General features: G+C 37.4%; 1 protein-coding gene across 2 annotated transcripts in view; it reads left to right on the forward strand.

Annotated features, from left to right (window-relative positions):
- slc66a2.1.L (solute carrier family 66 member 2, gene 1 L homeolog) overlaps window positions 1-21,331 on the forward strand; it is an 82,790-nt gene that overhangs the window by 26,041 nt on the left and 35,418 nt on the right. For both annotated transcript variants that reach the window (XM_041565396.1, NM_001091364.1), the window contains 1 exon segment: window positions 18,393-18,609. In XM_041565396.1, coding sequence (XP_041421330.1) covers window positions 18,393-18,609 — 217 coding nt within the window.

Below are 21,331 nucleotides of genomic sequence, written 5' to 3' on the forward strand. Positions count from 1 at the left end.
AATTTGGATGTAAAATCAGGGAAAATATTACTTAAAATCAGGGAAATTCACCCATTGAAATGCATTATAAATTGGTGGGACCACAATCAAAAAATGTAAAATGCGGGAAAACTTAAAATCAGGGGACTTAAAATTGTGGTTTCACTGCATTTTACTTTTGCAAAGGTGAACATCTATAAGTATAAACTGTATATAAATGTTAGAAAGCCAATTGGAGAAGACTTTTTTTCAGACTATATTCAACCATGGGGGCCATCTGTATTTTAAGGTTTCTTTGCATAATTTGGATTCCATATGTATTGGCCTAATCTTTCCATTTTTAATGCACTTATATCTTGGGAATGATGTCAGTGATCTAATTCCAGCCTGTCTGTTATTATTTCTAGGGGAAGCTAATCCATTTATTTCTGTGTCTCAGGTGCACAGTTATGGTCCGGGCTGCATTTAGGATTTGAAATGTAAAAATAGTTAAAAAAAAACAAAACAATCTGTAGCCTGCTAGAGATGGCTGTAACTCAAGGGCCACAGGCACACCTCTTAGCTATGTCTTGCTGTTGGACATCCCTACACCAATTCCTAGAAATTGATTTTCCCCCTGTTTGCAGTAAAACTGCATGACTTTAATCAGTCCATAAGAGGGCAGTACCTGCATAACTCTTGGTTGACAATGTTTGCACATTAGCAACTTCTTGTTCTATAGCCTTTTTATGAATTCAAACAATTTGTTAAGGAAAAAGAAGGTAAAAACAAACATGTACTACTTCTTCAGTACCTCTTGCACCTTCAGCCCTAAAGAAGTATGAGAGAGAGGCGTGTCACTACGTGCCAGTACGTGTCTATTACTAACACCTTCAGCACACAGGCAACAGTATAGACCAAGTGGCAGATCATTTCACTAATGTGCCCAAATATTACGGCTACGCAATTCCTGATTGCACTGTGCTGGCGGGCCACATTATTATTAATTTCATGACAGAGGCAGCGGGCTGGTCTAAATTTGAAAACGGGCCTCAGTTGGCCCCCCCGGCCAGACTTTGGACATGCCTGTTGTAAGGGTTAATTTACAAACATGACAGCAGAGACCTGCAACCACCCACAAAATAAAGCTGCATACGCCAGCGCTGTAGTAATAAGGGGCGGGCAGGGGGATCCACATAGACCTGTGACCACCCAATAAATATAGTGTTGGCTGCATTTGCCAGTGCTATAGTAAAAAGGGACGGGATAGGGGAGCCGTATAAGCCTCACACCTCTCCATCCCTAAATTGCATGTTATTTTGACCTGCAAGTTAGGGAGTACCCTGTGCCAGGCATTATGGAAAGGGGTTAATTTTGCTCACAAATACTAAACTCTGCACTTGTGTCGCTAGTAATCAAAGGTGGAGTGGGGGAGGCATGAAGGCATCTCCCCTTACTTGTGTGTCATTCAGACATGCAGTGATGTCCCTTGCAGGAGTTAGGGAGAGGGCTACTTTTTGCCTGCCTCTATTTTTTTTATCCAGCATGAGGTGTAGAGTCCAGCTAAACTCGCAGAACTAGTGGACTCTTGCACCCCCTTTCCTGGGTCTTTGAAAACGACACCCTTAGTATCTTGCAATCTGAGAAACTTAACATTTTGGGACATATTTATTATGCCCCAATATGATTTATTTTTGATAAATCTACTTTGACTTTAATTTTAGCAATCTGCCTCTCTTTAAACTTGCATATAAAATGACCACTTGGTGTTTGGGTCATTGACCATAAGAACCAAAAAAGTGCAATGAGAAGCGAGGTATTTATAACTATTTTTCAGTATTCCCCTTTTCATGCTTCAGGGTGTCATTCAAGTTACTACCTCCATAGTAGTAAATACCAAACTGGAGAGCTGCAGAACACAAAACTAAAATATTAAAATAATACATAAAATACCCATTAACAATGCAGATTCAAGTCTATTTGCATTAGAATGATATAAAGCCCGAATGTCTACATCCTGCTGATTTGTTAATTTTAAAATATCCAAAGCATATTTTAAGCAGTTATATGCCTCACCTTCAGTAAATATGTTAAGGTTCCTATTACTGTGCTTCCACTGGCTATCAAGCATAATTGGATTGCAGACTATTTTTAAGACTTGGGTCTAACTTGTGGTCATACCGCAACCATATGGCCCTGTTGCTGCACTGAAATGCACAGTAGAGGGGGTGCATTTATTTTGAATATTTACATCTTGCCGTGTATCCTTAATAATGTGCCATGGGGGCTCAAATGACAGTAAATTTCTTGTACATCTGAATGCCCAGAGCCATTCCAATTTACCAAGAATTTAAGGTGCATTACAAAATGCTGTAGGATTGATGATTTTTCTTTGGCTGCAAATATACTAAGGGATACGCTGTGACCAGCCCAAAACATTTCCATCAGTTTTACACAGTTAGTAAACTGGACCGCCACATCATGGAGCTTTCCATTCTTGAGCCAGAGACAGGCATTGACTAACACAAGCATGATAAAATGCAGTATTTCAGTCTCTGGATATGAAATAACTTGGAGAGGATTTCTAACTTGGACTTCCTAATTTACAGAAACATTTTGTTCCCCTGGCAAGGACATTTACTTGATAGCACAGAAGGATCGTAAGGACAGCTCTGGCAACCATAAATTGTGTTCTGTTATCACTTCTCATGTGTGGCCAGAATATCTACATTTGTAATGTTGGCATTAATGGCTAGCAGCAGAATATAATACATTACACTGGTAACTGTGCTGTCATTCCCGGGAATGTAAAAGTATTAACCCTACAAGTGCACTGCCCCATTGTCATTATATAAGATGGCACTCTGTAAACTTAATAGTCCTCAGTCCTGCCCTCACAAAACCAATTCATTGCTATCTGAAAATGATCCATGTCTAAAGGAATGATTTTGCGTCAGTCCAGTACGAATGTGCATATGTGCTAAATAAGTGGGGAATATGACTTTTGGTTGAGAGACCCAGAGTCTGAGATTTTAGTTAAATTGCTGAATCTCACACCTGATTATTGGCCCTAATTAACCCAGGGCTCTATTGTTTTCTGTATAATATACCACCCCCCACCCCCAAATCATTCCAGCAGCTTGGTTTACCAAAGCTTCATTAAACTTTGATTGCTACCCTGCAACCAATATTGGTGAATGTATTAACAAAGCAGCTGGAAGTGTCTCACACATGAGACCATACACTCAATAAACCATTTTCATGTAGAATAATCTTTTTCATTACTTAGGAGGTCAAGCGCCACTTTAATCCTTGGATATGGGGACTTATGTTCTGTATGTTGGATTTATTAGTAAGAGGATTTGGAACATGAAATACTGTATCTGTGCCTTCTGAAGGAGAGATTTTCAAGGAACCAGTCATTTATTGTTTACATCAGAGGAATACTATTTAAAGGAACAGTAACACCAAAAAAAGTGTTTTAAAGTAATGAAAATATCATGTACTGTTGCCCTGCACTGGTAAAACTGATCTGTTTGCTTCAGAAACACTACTATAGTTCATATAAAGAAGCTGCTGTGGAGCAATGGCGGAAATTGAAAAACGGCTATATGGAACAGGAAAACTAATGGATAAAAGATAACACCATTAGACAGACAGAGCTTATCTGCTATCTGCTGTGTAACTTGAGCTTTTTCTCCTTTGAATGGCTGCCCCCATTGCTAAACAGCAGCTTATTTATATAAACAATAGTAGTATTTCTTAAGCAAACACATCAGTTTTACCAATGCAGGGCAACAGTACATGATATTTTCATTACTTTAAAACACTTTTATTTTTTGACGTTACTGTTCCTTTAAACATATGTAGTCAGCATTCTGTATTGCAGGCTAGATTAAGTGGTCTACATACATGTAGAATCAGGGTGCACCATGATTTTAAAAAATGCCAGTAAAGGCATTTCACAATCTCTGTTGATGAGCCAAATATGTAAATCAAGGAAAATAATTTTTATCTTGGAATGATCAGAACTATTTTTTGGGGGTGCATGAGAATTGGAACATACACTATTGGTTACAAGTGTTTTTTTGCCTCCAGGTGTTCCTGTCTAGCTTTTTGTCAGTAGTTATACTTTAAAGGAAAACTCTGTATAAAAATATATTGCATAAAACAGCTCATATGTAAAACCCTCTAAATAATCCATTTTCATAATAATATACTTTTTTAGTAGTATTTGCCATTGGGTAATCCTAAATAGCAAATTCCTATTTTAAAAACTAAGGGGGCCCCCTGGGATACTGCGAATTGCAGTGCAAACAAACAAACCAATGAGCCAATTAAGGATAAAGTTCTCTCTTGTGCTCCATACTTCTTCCTGTTTCAGTTAGAACTGCATTATTTCTGGTCTGGTAATCTCTGAGGTAGTACACAGACCATCACGAACTATCAGAAGCTGTTTTTGTAAAACAAACTGAAAAAGAACAAGCAGGGCACATAACAACCTGTGTGAGCACACAATTATTAGTGTTATTAGTACTGCACGTTTATTGTGCCCTTGGAACTGTACAGTGCTACATCTAGCGGTATAGTAAAGAAGCATACAATTACACAATAGTTTACTTAAAATGCTGGATTTTGATGTCTGTCACGCTGTGTTGAATGTCACTGCTTGAAATGAGAAGATCTGAAGATATTTAAAGGTACATTTTATATGTACTTATGTGTAATTTGGTGCATTGTGCTAGCGTTTGTTTGTCTATGGTTTCTTTATCCTTGCTCTTATGTACCCACTGTGTGCATTTATATAATGTTCTGATGGCATACTGTTTCCATTATAGTTAAATGGAATGCTCTTTCCCATTAAGTCTTCTTTCTGTATCCACTTGTCAACAGTCTCTACACTTTAAATTAGTGTTTCTCAAAGGGATATTATAATTTTTTGTGTAATAAAACATAAATTTTAAAACTTAAAAACCTTGTTCCCACTACAAATCTGTACTTTTCTTGTGTTAGAAAAGATAGGCCTGCTTAGCTGTCTGCAGTTATGGCAGTTCATTCTCTTTTAGTTGTAGACAAGCGCATGGGGAAATGGCTTTCCTGTGATTTCAAGCAAGAGAAGACTAATTGGGTAGTGATTGCATAGGCACTTTCTCCAATGGATTGCAATTTCATACCTAGTCTTTATAAAAGGAGAAACTACAGTTGCCAGAATGCCTGATTTATAGTTTGTGTATACCTGCTCTTTATTTCTGGAACCTCCCAGTATTGGTGTCATTTTATATAATGTCATAGTATCTTGACTTTCTCTAATAGTTTCCTCTCAGAGCTGGACTGAGTATTTTCGATTGGGTTCTCTGGTTCCCTCCGCTAGCTGACCACATTTCTCTGCCTGCATCATTTTCTTTTATATCCTAGCCAACTGTAGGAATGTTTAAGCCTTTCCTTTTGTCCAATTGCAGCATGCTATACATCATAATCATCTGCAGTCCATTTCCAATTCTTATTTCTACTTCAGAGTGTCTTATCATTGGGTCCTTATCCGTGAATCTCATCTCAGACCCTCCTGCAGCAGTATGGATGTTTAATTAATAAAGCAAACTTTAATTTTCCAAATTGGTTTGAATTTAAATTATGGGAGGAAGAGAAAGTTGTTAATACGATTGGGAGTGCATAGATAAGCGCCCCCTGTATTATTAACTGTTTATACAGAACTTATTATCTTTATATAAACAAACTCAACTGATTACAAGGAAAGAGGTACAACAAAACAATAATCTGTTGCTTTATAATTAAATAAAAACCATACTGCCCCTTAAAAATAGATATTTACACTACGCAGTAAAACATCAGTGACTTCTGTTACTTGCTACCCTGTACGGCACAACCCCTGTTAATTGCTGCCTTTCTTTTTAGGTAACTATAGTATGGATGCACCGAATCCACTATTTTGGATTCGGCCGAACCCCTGAATCCTTCGTGAAAGAATCGGTCGAATACCGAACCAAATCCAAACCCTAATTTGCATATGCAAATTAGGGGTGGGAAGGGGAAAACATTTTTTACTTCCTTGTTTTCTGACAAAAAGTCACCTGATTTCCCTCCCACCCCTAATTTGCATATGCAAATTAGGGTTTGGATTCGGTTCGGACTGAGAAGGATTCAGCCGAATCCGAATTCTGCTGAAAAAGGCCGAATCCTGGCCGAATCCCGAACCAAATCCTGGATTCGGTGCATCCCTACTATGTAGGCATTGAATGGATACATTATAGTGGTATGACTCTATTTTACCCTCCAATATGCATTAATTTACCATTTTAAAAGTTAGCTGTAAATGTAATTGCATATTGTGCAGTATTTTTTTAGCACTACTTGTTTGGAGCCTTCAAACACTGTAGTAAATGTCAGTAGTTTTCCAGCTAAAATTCCATCGTTGTGCATGCTTCCTTTTCAAAGGTCTGTAAATCCACTGTATCCTACTATATTGTTTCTACAGTTATAACCAGGGCAATTTTCAGTTAAACATAACTTCAAAACCACTGACTATATACTGCAAAGTTGCTTAAGTTTTTGTTTTTGGCTTACAACCCCTCATAAAATGAGGCAAAGAAATGCAAATCCTTTTAAGGAGAACTAAAATTAAAATGAGTTGAAGGTGCCAAAATGTTAGTCGCCCCTCAGTGATTATATTTGCTTACCTGATACCCTGGAGCAGCACTCCTGTTTGTTAAAAACTGCACTTTCCAGGGTATTTCTGTAGAAATTCCTTGTTGCAATCTTCTTCAGCTTCTTCCATCTTCTTCCCGGTCTGGGCGCATGCAGTAGATTGAAAGCCGGACTTTGATATGAAAAGCCAGCCTTTTCACACTACTGCGTATGCATCTGTCCATGCCTGAGAAAAGAAGACAGAAGAGGAAGAACACTATGATGGCCTTCTACAAAAATACCCAGGGCTGGTGCAGCTTTCTGCTGCCCAGGATATCGGGTAAGTGATTATAATAACTTAGGGGTGGCTAACATTTGGCATCTGCTAATGATTTTAAATTTAGTTTTCTTTTAAGTCATTCTCACGCCCTCTACACTTCATTTGTTTAAAACCTATACACTTGTTCCTTTTATATATAAGCTTTTGGCATTCACACTGATTCCACTATAATGCATACACATTACAATAGAATGATCAAAAATTGGGTAGACCCTAGATCTTATCAAAGGGTAGAAATGCCACATCTTACATTTGGGGCTTATTATCAGCCCAAGGCAACCACTGCCCATTAGCAGTTACAACCTGTGTGTCTAAATATGCACCATCTTCTTTTTGCTGATTCACAACGGCTGCTGTTTCTTGAGCTTACGAACCGCTTCTTCCGACAGTATATTGTATAAAAATGTCATGGTGCGTGGCTGATTAATTATTAATTGAGATTCTCATTACATGGCAGCTCCAAAACAAGTAAAATTGACATCAGAATGTAATTATTAGCCCTGTAGCATCAGCTTATATGACAGACAAGCATCATTTTGTGCTTGATAATTTGCAACGACTCTGGCATTTCTAGCCATATTTATTAGGGTTTAGTTCTTCTATAAGAAATATGGACAAATGGAGAAAGTGATCTCTTGGGGGTGTTTAATGAGTTTGGAACCCACAATTTAGAATAGAATTAAGAAAATATCTAAATCTTTTTTTTACAGTAAACTAAAGCATTTTCTGAATTGAATAAGTAACTTGACAGTTTTGTCATAAGTATTTTTATTCTGCTGGATTTCTGATTAAATTATCTGTGCTTCACTGTGTTGACAGCCATCAAAGTATCAGTATTTGAAGTCGATATTACAGCAAAGTATGTGAGCCGCATCTAACTTGCTAATGTCCCACCCATTAGCTTAGTTACAGCAAGAGCAGTATATAAATTATCCAAGTTGTTGAGCAGTTGCCTTATGTCATTGTTGATAGGAATGCCTTTTGACTTGTTATTGACTAATATTCACTCATTCATGATTTATTTAGGATTCTCGGCAGCTGGGTGAGGTTCCATAGAGTTAATGTGTAGAATCAATGTTACAGAATGACAAAAGTTAGGCATAACTGTACGCTAACTCTGTGACTTTCCTTTTCTTTTATATGCTGCAAGCCATGAATCTACTGAGTAGAACAGAGCTTTTAGTATTGCTTTTACTTAATGTAGTCTTTATTATAAGCTTTTCCATAGTGTGAGAACCAAAATGAAAGATATATCTTCTGCTTTCAGAAAAAAGGAATAGAAGTAAGCTTGGGTGAAATACGAAGTTGAGGAAACACCGCTTTAATGCTAAAAATATAATGGTACAATTTTACTGAATAATTGGGAAAGCTGTTCAGGTTTCAAAGCATATATATATACATCAATGTCACAATGGATCCAATTCTGGAGTCCTTGCTATTTTATGAAAGCTGGGAAGATGCTTAATTGGATAATTATTATTTATTCAGCAATGCAAGTCTGGACATCCAATACTATTGTCAAATAAAAAGTAAAGTCGACAATGTATTTGTTATTGAAAAAGACTAATCTATTTCATAACAATAGCATTTAAAATACATATCCATTAGCCTCACATTATCGCTAACTCTGTTGCAGAGTCAGCACAGCGGAGCTCACAGGGGCCATCTTCAACGATTCGGTAATCTCCAGTAAGTAAGCGCTGTATCGGCGCATGCGCAGTTGGAGCATTTTCCCGGTTTGTTACAACTGCGTATGTGCCTAAAGTCCCAAAAATTACCGAAGTGCCAGAAGAAGACCCGAAGATTACCGAAGCACCGGAAAATGGCGTCCGTGCTCCGCTGCACTGACTTTGCAACGAGGAGTAATTACCGGTTTAGGGGCATTTACTTGTATTAACACCTGTGCAGGGGGAGCAGGGAGGGGGGACTATGGAGGGTAGGGGTTTTTATTAGCAAGGGGGTTGAGTTCTCCTTTAAGAGGAAGTCAGTTCATTTGTCAACACTGGGCAAATTTGCACCTGGGCAATAACCCATTGCAACTAATAGTAATTAGATCTTTTTTCAGCCATATGCAGGAACAGTGTAAGCAAAAATGTGATTGCTTGTCATGGGTTATTTCCTAGCTGCTCTTATCCCCACTGTTGATAAATGACCCCCAGTGAGTGTTCTGCTATAAAAGCTGCTCCTGATGGAGTGAATAATAATATTTGCATTACTAGGGCTGGAGCTTGCTAGCTTATTCTGTCACATTGTATTTCACTGAAGGTGTCTAGTTGCTGCATTTAGGTTATTTTGAATTTAGCAGAGGTTATTTCAATCTTCAAACTGGCAAAAAGGTGTTTCATCAAAAGTGTGTGTATAGGTTGTTTAGTAAAGGAAATGATTTATTTAGATATTTTCTCCCATGGAGCTTAAAGCACTTTACAGGGCTTTTGCAGCAATTAAAGTAGCTGTCATAGGCACACCAGGCGATTGAGTGACTTTTCCAGGGTCATCAGAGGCTGCAGTAGGGATCAAACCAGTGTCTTTTGCAGGAGGCCCAGGAATATCAGTTATAATCCAATCCTTCTCCTAGTAAATGTGCTGATAGGCCTTGCAGGGGAAAATGCTGAAATGACGGAAGTAAATCATAATCATAAATATTAGCAAGTTTATTAGGGTCTCCAAAGCAAAGTGGGTGTTGTATGAAAGATTTGTAGGTAAAAAAAAATGTTTTTTTTTAAATTTTTCTGCCATTTTATTTCTAATCAGTGTTCTATTAAAAGGGTTGTTCACCTTCCAAACACTTTTTTCGGTTCAATTGTTTTCAGATTGTTTCCCAGAATTTTGTTATAAAAGTTTAAAGTTTAATGTTCCTTTAATGGTCTCTGGTGTTTGAGTCTGACAGCTCAGTAATTCAGGCGCAGATTCTGAACCATTCCAATTCTGCAACATTTAGTTGATACATTTTTCACCAACATCTCTGGAGTATTAGCAACTATTGTATTGTATTCTAACAAATGCTTTTAATGAAACTCCGGGATTCTGCTCAGCAGGGACAAAGATAAGAAATATATCAACCAAATGTATCCATTTAGAAATGTTTACAGGGTCGGCGACTCCCCCCCCCCACCATCCGCCAGAGCTGCTTTAGAAGGTGAAAATTTAAACTTCAGTATTCTAAAAATTTGGCAAATATAGAAAATGGAAAGTAATTGGAAAAAAGGAATTTTTTTGTTGCCACTGACGTGCTGTACCCTTTTGAAGGACAAAATTCCAAAACTCGCTTCAGTACTAGACCAAAATCTAAGGGGATTATTTACTAAAACTCTAATTTATCTAGTATTTTTTTAAAACAAGCTCGACCAAACTCCCACAATTCTATCTTATTTATCAATGAAATATCTAGAAAACGTCTGGTCGAGAAAAAACTTGATAAAATCAAGCGAAAACCCAAACTTTTCTCCCGATTTTTTTCGGGTTATCGTGCTAAACCCAGCGCAGACCACAATATCTTCAAATTAAAGGACCAGTAACATCAAAAAATTAAATTGTTTTAAAGTAATAAAAATATAATGCAGTGTTGCCCTGCACTAGTAAAACTGCTGTGTTTGCTTCAGAAACATTACTATTGTTTATATAAATAAGCTGCTGTGTAGCCATGGGGGCAGCCATTCAAAGGAGAAAATGCTCAAGTTACACAGCAGACAGCAGATAAACTCTGTCTGTCTAATGGTGTTATCTGTTATCCATTATCTATCCTGTGCCATTTAGCCGTTTTTCAATTTCCGCCATTGCTACACAGCAGCTTGTTTATATGAACTATAGTAGTGTTTCTGAAGCAAACACATCCATTTTACCAGAGCAGGGAAACACTACATGATATTTTCATTACTTTAAAACACTTTCAGTTTTTGGTGTTACTGTTCCTTTAAGATAGGGACTTCAACCATTGACTTTTAAATTACCTCTACAGGTTTGAGATGCTGGGTTTTCGAATTCAAGTTTTTTTTGCAGCATTGAGGTATAATAAATCTGAAAGAATTCAAGTTTTTGCCCCAAAAAGCCCAACCAGAAAAAAAATTTAGGTTTAGTAAATAAGATCCTAACTGTTACTTATTAGCCCAAGTTAATTTACTTAACAACATACAGTGATAGTCTTAGTTTTGGTTCTGTCTTTGGACATTTTTAATAAGAGAACTAAACCTTTAAAGACAAACCTGTCACTTAAGGTGGCCATAGACGTACAGATAATATTGTACGAAAGAAATTTTCATACGATATTCGGTGCATGTATGGTGGGAAATGAGCTGACCGATATCGGCAGAAGACTTGGATATCGGTCGGCTCGTCGATCTGGCTGGGTACAGCAGTACCTCCATCCTATGATATATTACTACTCTTATGATCCCTCCCCCACGCATTTATCTCTATGGTGACTTCTAATTAATCCATAATATTCCATGATGAGGAACAACAATGGACATGAAATACAAGATATAGCTCTTTCTCTTTGTTTTCTCTTTATTAAAATAAAATGTAGTACTAACAAGAGATTACACAGCCGGCTATTGGCTTTGGCTTATCTATCATCGCTCTCGGTGGAGTATTAAAGCATGTAGCTGTGTGGCAGAAAGCGACAGTTAGCTATATGATTCAGTCTAAGTGTGCCCTGTTCTACTTCAATTACATCTTATTATGGCAGAGATATTATAACATCATTCTTTTTACATGCTTGCTCGTTGCAGGTTGGCTCTAGTTCAGATCCAAGTAATTGACACCTTTACTGATTCTGGTCCAGACATTTTAAGAAAAAGTTAAATTGGATTAGAAAAATGACACTGCCATTTTAATAACCCAACTCTTTATAGGTTTTGGCCATTGTGCCTGTCGGATGCAGGTGCTGAATGTTGCGTCTGCATCCAACAGCCGTGTCGTGTCAGATGCACGCTGCGGCAACACCCGACATTTCTATGACTTACCTTATTATCGGCGCATCCGACTTGACACCAGTGTTTTGTCGGCTCGCGTCGGAATGCATTTAAATCGCCCATGTAGTTCTGACCTTTTACATACACATTACTATATATATATATATATATATATATATATATATAAAACCCTCTCAACAAACCGCACTCCAAGGACTTGTGAGTTGTCAAAAATCAAAATGCCTTTATTTCAACGTTTCGGCTCTCACTCGTGAGCCGTCTTCAGGACTTTCCTGAAGACGGCTCACGAGTGAGAGCCGAAACGTTGAAATAAAGGCATTTTGATTTTTGACAACTCACAAGTCCTTGGAGTGCGGTTTGTTGAGAGGGTTTGATAGTGATATTTTTACCTGCACCCAGGCGGATGTTTTTTGGAAGAGAGTGCACCTGACTAGGACTGTTCTATATATATATATATATATATATATATATATATATATATATATATATATATATATATATATATATATATATATATATATATATATATTTTTGCATAGGAAAAGTTCTACTCAGCACTTGCAAGCTAAGTATAGTTTTGGACCATACAGCAAACACGAAGACTGTGATGTGTTTTATGGTTTAAATTGCAAAGGCTAATAAAGAAACCCCCGCTTTAATTTTTTTAATTTTGTTTTTTTATTTGCATTAAGAGCATTTGGGGATTCAGAATGAAAATTACCCTGTGTACCCTGTCTCATAATGGGACTGTCAGAAGTAAAGTTAAAAAAAAAAAAAAGACAAAAAAAAACAAGGTTCGAAAAACTCCTTTCTAACAGGGAGAGGTGAATGGGCATGTCATGCATGTAACCCCAACCTCATACCACCTTATGCATTGTGGGAATGCGTGGATCAGGAGTGTCATGGTGTTATTACCAAACTCCATCCACGAATAATGTGTGTAGGAAGGTCCAGTGGATGCCATCAATGAGGTGGTTGATGCTGGTCTGTCAGGTTGGTAAAAATATAAGAACAAAATGTAAATTAAATCAATGTATACAAACATATCTTCTAGGGATTCACCAAATCCACTATTTGGGATTTGGTCGAATCCCCAAACCTTCTTGAAAGATTCGGGCAAATACCAAACCAAACATTTTCCTTTCCGGGAAAGGAAAAAGTGGGGGAAAAATTACTTCCTTTTTTTTTTATGAAAAGTCATGTGATTTCCCTTCCCGCCCCTAATTTGCATTTGCGGATTCAGTTCGGCTGAATCCTGCTAAAAAATGGCCAAATCCTGCTAAAAAAAGGCAGAATTTTGCCCAAATCCCTAACCAAACCCTGGATTCAGTGCATCCCTAGCATCTTCAGATAGGTATCTAATGCAAAAGTAGTTCTCTAAAAACTGATTGAAATCTACAAAATTTCTTGTGCTGTTCTTGGCACACCAGAAAATCTGGTGCTTCTCAGACTGATTACTTGTTTTTCATATTACGAACTCAAAATTAAAACATCTTATAATCTTATATGTAGGGTTATCACCCGGCCAGTATTTTACCGGCCTGACCGGTAAAAATGATGGTTGATCCCAATGGGGAAATAGGGGAATATATAGGAAGGCCGGAATTTTTTTCCAGAAAAGGTGACAACCCTACTTATATGGGTGAAAGAGAGTTTAACGTATTTGCTAGGAACATGCACAGACCAATGTACAGTACATGGTATATACTTTACATCCATGGGATCTGTTATCCAGAATGCTTGGGACCTGGTGTTTTCTGGATAAGGGATCTTTCTCTAATTTGGATCTCAGTACTTTATGCTTAATAAATAAAGTAAATCACATTAATTAAACTCAGTAGGATTGTTTTGCTGCCAATATGGATAGTTGCAGCTTAGTTTCCATCAAATACAAGCTGCTGTTTCATTATGACGAAGAAAAAGGTAATAATTTTTTTTAAAAAAACTAGTATTATTTGACTAATATGAAGTCTATGGGAGCTGGTGTTCCAGTAATTCGTAGCTTTCTGGATAATGGGTTTTCCGAATAACAGCTCCTATACCTGTATCTAGTTCCACTTGCCAAGAATCCCTTGGAGAATTTAGTCTCAGGATAGACATTAAAGAAGAAATCACGCATTTGTTTAACTAATAGTCATTGAGTATGTAACTCCTGTTCTTAAAGGAAAACTATACCCCCCAAACAATGTAGGTCTCCATAAAAATATATTGCACAAGACAGCTCTTATGTAAAACCCTGCTTCATGTAAACAAACCATTTCCATAACAATATACTTTTATAGTAGTAAAGTAGAGCCTTATTTACTATACTTCACAGAGCATTTATTTTTTTAGATGGGACTCCCATTTGAAAGCTGGAAAAAGTCAGAAGGCAAATAATGAAAAAACTATATAAAAAAAAAAAGCGTTGCTTCGAATTGACCATTAACATTTCGCGATAGTTCCCCTTTAACTTGAAGGTGAACCGCCCCTTTATTTACACTAATAAATGTATCCTTTATATAATGCTAGCTTTGACCTGTGTTTCAAGCAGCCAATAGATTAAGGGAGAACTTTACTTCTTTTGGCTTTGAGAAGGTGCTTTCTCCAACATCACTCCCGCAATCTTTATTTTTTTTTTTTTTATATGTCTTTGGCCCTCTATCCGATCTGATCTGGCCACCGTAAAGCCAAAAGTGAAGGTATAGTAGACCAGTGAGAAGTGTTGTTATCAGAGAACCATTACCTGCAGCTCTTCTGACACTTTCTCCCATAATCCATATGCTATTCATATCTACATTCCTTCGAATACCTGGATTTTTGCATGCATCCATGTTGATCAGTCATTTTACTTGATTTAATTTTTATTACTAGAACTAAACAGTGCAACAGGGAGAATTAAGATGCTCCATGTGAATACTGGTACTCTGATAATCCCCTTGCAGAATGCATTTAAGATTACGTGTCCTATTCTGTGTAATTCTATACCTTGCAAGAACCTGACATGGAGAAGCCTAATTTCTCTGGTTTCATTGTTTACCTAAAGACATTAAAAAATTTTTTTTTCTAAATTAAAATATTAGGAGTAAAGTATATTTGGCACAAGCCATACTCACTAATCTCTTGTTGAGTAAGGGGACGGATAGCATGCTGTTGTAATGTAGTGTGAACATCAGGGCATTACTTTGGATCTTTCAAACATTTGCATTCTTTCTTTGATTTAAACATACCCTGTGACTCCATACTGCTGATTGCACTGAAAGGCCTCAGAAAGGATGAAAGGGACCTTTATTTGAAACTAGAAGTGTGTACCAAATGGTGTTAACCTATTTATAGTGCAGTAATACAAGTGTGCAGGCCTGGTTTTGCCAGTAAGGAGCCCCATGGCAAACCCGTTGGATGGTCCATCTCACACTCCCACTTGCTTGCCTACACCTCCCTTCCTCCAGTTTTGGGACTTGGCGTGAAGGAGATTTAAGCAGTGGAATCACCCGAGCGCTCAATTCTACAATCTTCAGAAAAATTTTAGAGGCAGCTGGGTGGCTTGCCACGCCTTAATTTGTACCGCAGTGGCAGTACCCAAGTCATGGACCAATTGTTCTGGACTGTTTCAATGCAGTCTTATATTGCAGCCTTATTGCTAAAGTAATTCTGTTTGTAAAGTCTATGGTTTCATCACCCTTTAATATGAATGATTTCAATCATTTTTCTCTTCATCATATTACTAACATCCCCATGGTGCCTTTAAACGTATGTCTTTTTAGACTGAGAAATTAGATAGGAGATAGAATTATTAAAGGGATACTATCTTGGAAAAACATGTTTTTTTCAAAATGCATCAGTTAATAGTGCTGCTCCAGCACTGAAATCGGTTTTTCAAAATAGCAAACAGATTTTTTTTATATTTAATTTTCAAATCTGAAAACATATTGTCAGTTTCCCAATTGTCCCTGTCATGTGACTTGTGCTCTGATAAACTTCAGTCACGCTTTACTACTGCACTGCAAGTTGGCTTGATATCACCCCCTCCCTTCCCCTGCAGCAGCCCATCAGCAGAACAATGGGAAGGTAACAAGATAACAGCTCCCTGTTAGATCTAAGAACTAACAGCACTCAATAGTGAAATCCATGTCCCACTGTGACCCCATTCAGTTACATTGAGTAGGAGAAACAACAGCCTGCCAGAAAGCCGTTCCATCCTAAAGTGCTGGCTCATTGTGAAAGCACATGACCAGGCAAAATGGCCTAAGACGGCTGCCTACCTACACACCAATATTACAACTATAAAAATATACACTTGTTGGGTTAGGAATGACATTTTACATGGTAGAGTGAATTATTTGCAGTGTAAACAGTATAATTTTGAAACTGCACCATAAAAATCTTGACAGAATCCCTTTAAGTCTTCTCTCTTTCATGCTTCTCTTTTTCCCCCCCTTGTTTACTCTTATTTCTTATCCAAATTCTCTTTCAATTCTTTCCTTCATGCGTTTTTCAAGCTATTCTTATTCCCCAACGTTCTCTGTTGTATTAGTTTATGTGTGTACTGGCAATAATTGGACCACCCAAAGCATCCAAGGTGATAGAATGTAATTGTTCTTTTGTGCTTCCAAGCCTTGCAGCAGCTGAAGATTGCACTGAATGAGATATGAAATAATTATTTTATTTGTAGAACATGTAACCCAAAGTAGCTGTTCTCCCCTGAAGGTCACATGAGTTTAATTCATACCATTATCCAGCCTGGTGAACATAATTATTTTTAAGTGCTGAGCAAAAAACCAAATTGCATTGTTTTGAATCTAATGCTTGGTGATACATGATACTTCATAGTGCACTTCTGTGTTGCATAAGCAGTTATTTAGACACTTGACTGTTAGGTTATTCATAGGGGTACACTGAATCCATGATTTTTGGATTTGGCCTAAAACCAAATAGCTGTGACACACAGTGTTGAATTCTGGCTAAAAAAAAATTACAAGTTGACTAAAATGTTTGTGTCTGCGCACACCTTAGTATATAAGCCATTATTTGTATTAGAAGGACTGATAAACACGTTGGTGTACCTAAGTATATATTACTATAACCAATTCACCTATAATTTCACACATTTAAAGAGGATGATATTCAATTGGTTACAATTAGCCAGCTTAAAGGGCCAGTAACACCAAACTTTGAAAGGGCATCATATACACGATATATATATACAAGCTGCCAATTCGGAGATGTGTTGCTGTATTTTTTATTTTTACTATTTAGAAATATAGCATATATATGAACAAGTTGTTGACACATTTGTCAAAAATAAACATCACTGTGTGTCAGGGCTGTGGAGTTGATACATAAATCATTTGTTTATGGTACAGGTATTGGATCCGTTATCTGGAAACATGTAAAGCTCCAAATTAAGGAAAGGCTGCCTCCCATAGACTCCATTTTATCCAAATAATCCAAATTTTTAAAAATGATTTCCATTTTCTCTCTGTAATAATACAACAGTAGCTTGTAATTGATCCCAACTAACATATAATTAATTCTTATTGGAAGGAAAACTAGCCTATTGGGTTTATTTAATGTTTAAATGATTTTTTAGTAGACTTATAGCATGAAGACCCAAATTATGGAAAGATCCATTATCCGGAAAACCCCAGGTCCCGAACACTCTGGTTAACAGGTCCCATACCTGTACTTTCAACATCTCTATTTTTTAAAGGAACATTAACACCAAAAACTGAAAGTGTATCAAAGTAATTAAAATATAATATACTGTTGCTTCTCACTGGTAAACGCTGTGTGTTTGCTTCCGAAAGACTACTATAGTTTAAGGGGGCAGTCATTCAAGCTGGAACAAATGAGAAAAGGCACAGGTTAAAAAGCAGATAAAAAAATCATCATTCTGTTGGACAGGGGTTGTCTATGTGCTGTGTAACCTGTGCCTTTCTCGTTTTTTTTATTGGTGCCCCCATGGCTACACAGGAGCTTATTTATAACACAAAGTTTTTACCAGTGCATGCTAACAGTATATTATATGTTAATTACTTTAAAAAGCTTTTGATTTTCTGTTGCTGTTCCTAATTTATTTTTTATGTTGATTGTAGGAAGTTAAGTACACAACATATAAGGCATTTTATCACTGCCAAAGCTCAAAAATATAAACCACATCCTTTTGTAATTCTAAAACAAAATCAAATTTAAACTACATAAACCAAAAACCAATTGGAAAACCAGAAACAACTTCTATATTAATTGAACCTGGCATATAGCTGTAGAATAGCTGTTAAATACAATCATTACAATACAATAGTTAACTAAAGTATTGTTCTTAGAAACCATATCCTGTTTAATAGAAGCTCTTTAATCTATTTTCAGTGCTTGTATTCAAAGTTATTAGGAGTCTGAGTCTGTATATTTTTGACGACTCAGACTCCAGATACCCAAAATCTCTTACGACTCCACGACTCCGACTCCACAGCTCTGCTTTGTATGTGCATAGTCTTATTACTTGTTACATGCATGTCTAATGAGTCTTGTTTTTGTTATTACAGATTTTGATACAGCTTTCTTTTGGCACTGGACCAGATTCATAGACTTTATACAGTGTGTTCTGGCCTTCACCGGTGTGACAGGATACATCACTTATCTCCTCCTAGACTCTCCACTTTTTGTAGAGATATTGGGCTTCCTTGCTGTTTTCACCGAGGCCTTGCTTGGTGTTCCTCAGCTTTACAGAAATCATCAGAACTACTCCACTGAGGGAATGAGGTGAGTACTTACATGCCCTATAAAAATAGAATGAACAACTAAACCCTCTTCACACTATCATTTCACATTCATCGTAAGGCAGTAGTGATCAAAGTTTAGCAATGTGGAACTAGTTTCAGATAAGTTATTGTATCATAATCACTTGAAGTTCATTGTATTACTTTGAGATGTTTTACTCAATAACACTCTTAAAAGCCATTTCCCCCCCAAACTTCAGAGTATGGAAGGTATAAAGAATGGTGATCTTATGGAGATACTGTCAACAATAATGGACTGATGGGATCTGTTAGTCATCAACTTATGATCTACTGGTAGATACCAATCTTCCAAAAGGGCACCCCAATCATAAGGTTTTATATTTGTTTGCCTTAGCTACAGGAACCCCTTGGGCAGATTTACTAAAGGGCAAAGCGACAATTCACTAGCGTTACCACCCACATCACCGATTTACTTATAGGCCCAGGCGCCAATTGGCTAGTGGTCATTCGCATTCTTAGCGCCAGGTGACTTTTCACTCTGGTGAATGGTTGTTACTCCACATATTCACTAAAGTGTGGCTTTTACTGAACGTTACCTCTTTTGCCAGAGTTGCCTTCACCACCTCAGACCAGGTGAAGTGCATTAAAGTAGCTAGATCTTCCTCTTCTGTTGCTTATATTATATTCTGTAAGCCGAAAATGCATCGAAGGCTTTCAGCCTGATTGCCTGAAAAATACCTAACCTTAACTTTTTTTGGGTAATTGGTTTTCCCCATACATTTACAAACATATGGAACATTAATTTTACTGTGGGCATTAAAATAACTCTATTGTCTTTATTAAGGTTCTCTGGACATGTGTTTTTAAAAAGTGTAATTTGTAGGTATATGCACCAACATTTAACATAAAGACGTCCATACAACTTTAAATTTCCCACCCTATGTAAATTGACATGAGCGCAAGATCCCTAGCGAAGTTTCACCGGGCAGAATTGAACGCTAGCACATCTTCACTTTCGAATTCTTGCATTGCAGTAATGCTAGCGAAAAGTTGCCAGCGTTCAATGCCCACAACGAAACTCCACGTTTTAGTCAATTTGTGTAGTCTGAGCGCATTTGCGCCTGGCAAAGTGTAGCGATGGGTGTGAATCGGTCGCTGTCGACAAATTCGCCCTTTTGTAAATCTGCCCCTTTGTATTTTTCTGTAACTATATTTTGTAAAATACCTTGATATACAGTTTGGCACTCTCCCTTTAAAAGTTTTTAGTTCATTTTTTGCTGTGCTGTAAAACAAACGAGTAACCAACTAGTATTTATTTATTTTGTGCCAAGGAAATTTGCTAAATGCCTTCTTTCCAAACACAAATCATTCTTCCCTAGATATTTGTGTATATGAAGTGAGATTGATGCCCAGTGCATTCAATAACTGTATATCAATTTCTGTATCTAATAAATTCCATCTGGCACCGAGTTGTGTTCTACAATACAATTTGAGCAAAGCTCTGCAATGGGTGCTATACAAAATATTCTCTACTAGCGTTCATGCTAAATGAAGAACTATTTCTTTGCATAGAGATTCAGAGGGGGATATATGCAGTGATATAGAACTATTTAAATCTGTATTCCTTACAAAGAAAAATGCTGCTAAGCCCAAGAATGAACGGTACATTCAGCATGACAAAGTGGGTTTCATTCTTTGTAATTGACACAGAATTGCCAGAGAACTTTTTGATACAATAATATCCGAGCAGAAACTGTTCAACCATGAACATGGAACTTATAACCAAAAGAAAACTTGTTCAGAACAAAATAGTATCATTCTACTGACTTTTTGATTCTGTTGCATGCATGTGTATTCTCTGGGGGAGTAAGGTGTTTACTTGCTTAACTCCTTCAACACTGCTTTTATATTCACATTTGAAGATATGCATCCATTCTGTCATTGCAGGGAATATACTGGTAAAACAGTCTTGTAAGCAAAATAGAGACTGCGGCTGTTATTAGGCAACAGTTGGGCAAAAGGGCACCATTATCATTATTCATTAAAAATAAAGCTTCTGTAAAAGTAAATATGCCTATCATGCTGTATGTGTTTGTATCTACCTCTTTAACAAAATAGATGTTCCAACTATTATTCTTGTGCATTGTTGCAATGTGCAGTGTAGGATATGGGTGTCAAAAGGGCCCAATATTGTGTGTGTTTTACCAGCATTAGGCTGGTGAAGTATAAACTCCAGGGAAAAGTCTGTGTGGCTGCAGCAAGTAATGCTGTTTAATTCTATTCTGGTTTAGGAAAAGCTGGATAGTGGGTCTCTGGAGTGAATGGAAGAGAGCAGGGTGGGCTTCCATTCCTTGATTCAGTAAGGGGTTTTCAGCTGCCAAGCTAGAGGCAGTTAACTAATTAAGCTACAGGTGAGCTGTAGTTAAAAGGAGGTGTGGAGTAACACCTCAAGGGCTTCTTCCCCTGGATATCTCCTGGAGCTGGAGGAGGGTGTGGGGGCCATGTGAGGACCTTCTTGAGTTAAGGAAGGTGCCTGTTTGTAGCTGGGAAGGAGACTGTATTTGAGAGAGAGCTCTAAAGGACTGGAGAGGAAAAGAGAAACCCCTCCCAGGAGACAAGTGTGTCTTCAGTGTGCCCAGAGAGGATTCTGGGATGCGGTCCACCCAAAAGCCAGTGAGGGCTAAGGAAACCGTGCGTTAAAGTTAACACCAGTGAGGGTGTGAATTGGGACTGTTAATGCTTAT

Source organism: Xenopus laevis, chromosome 6L (genome assembly GCF_017654675.1).
Source record: "Xenopus laevis strain J_2021 chromosome 6L, Xenopus_laevis_v10.1, whole genome shotgun sequence".
NCBI lineage: Eukaryota > Metazoa > Chordata > Amphibia > Anura > Pipidae > Xenopus > Xenopus laevis.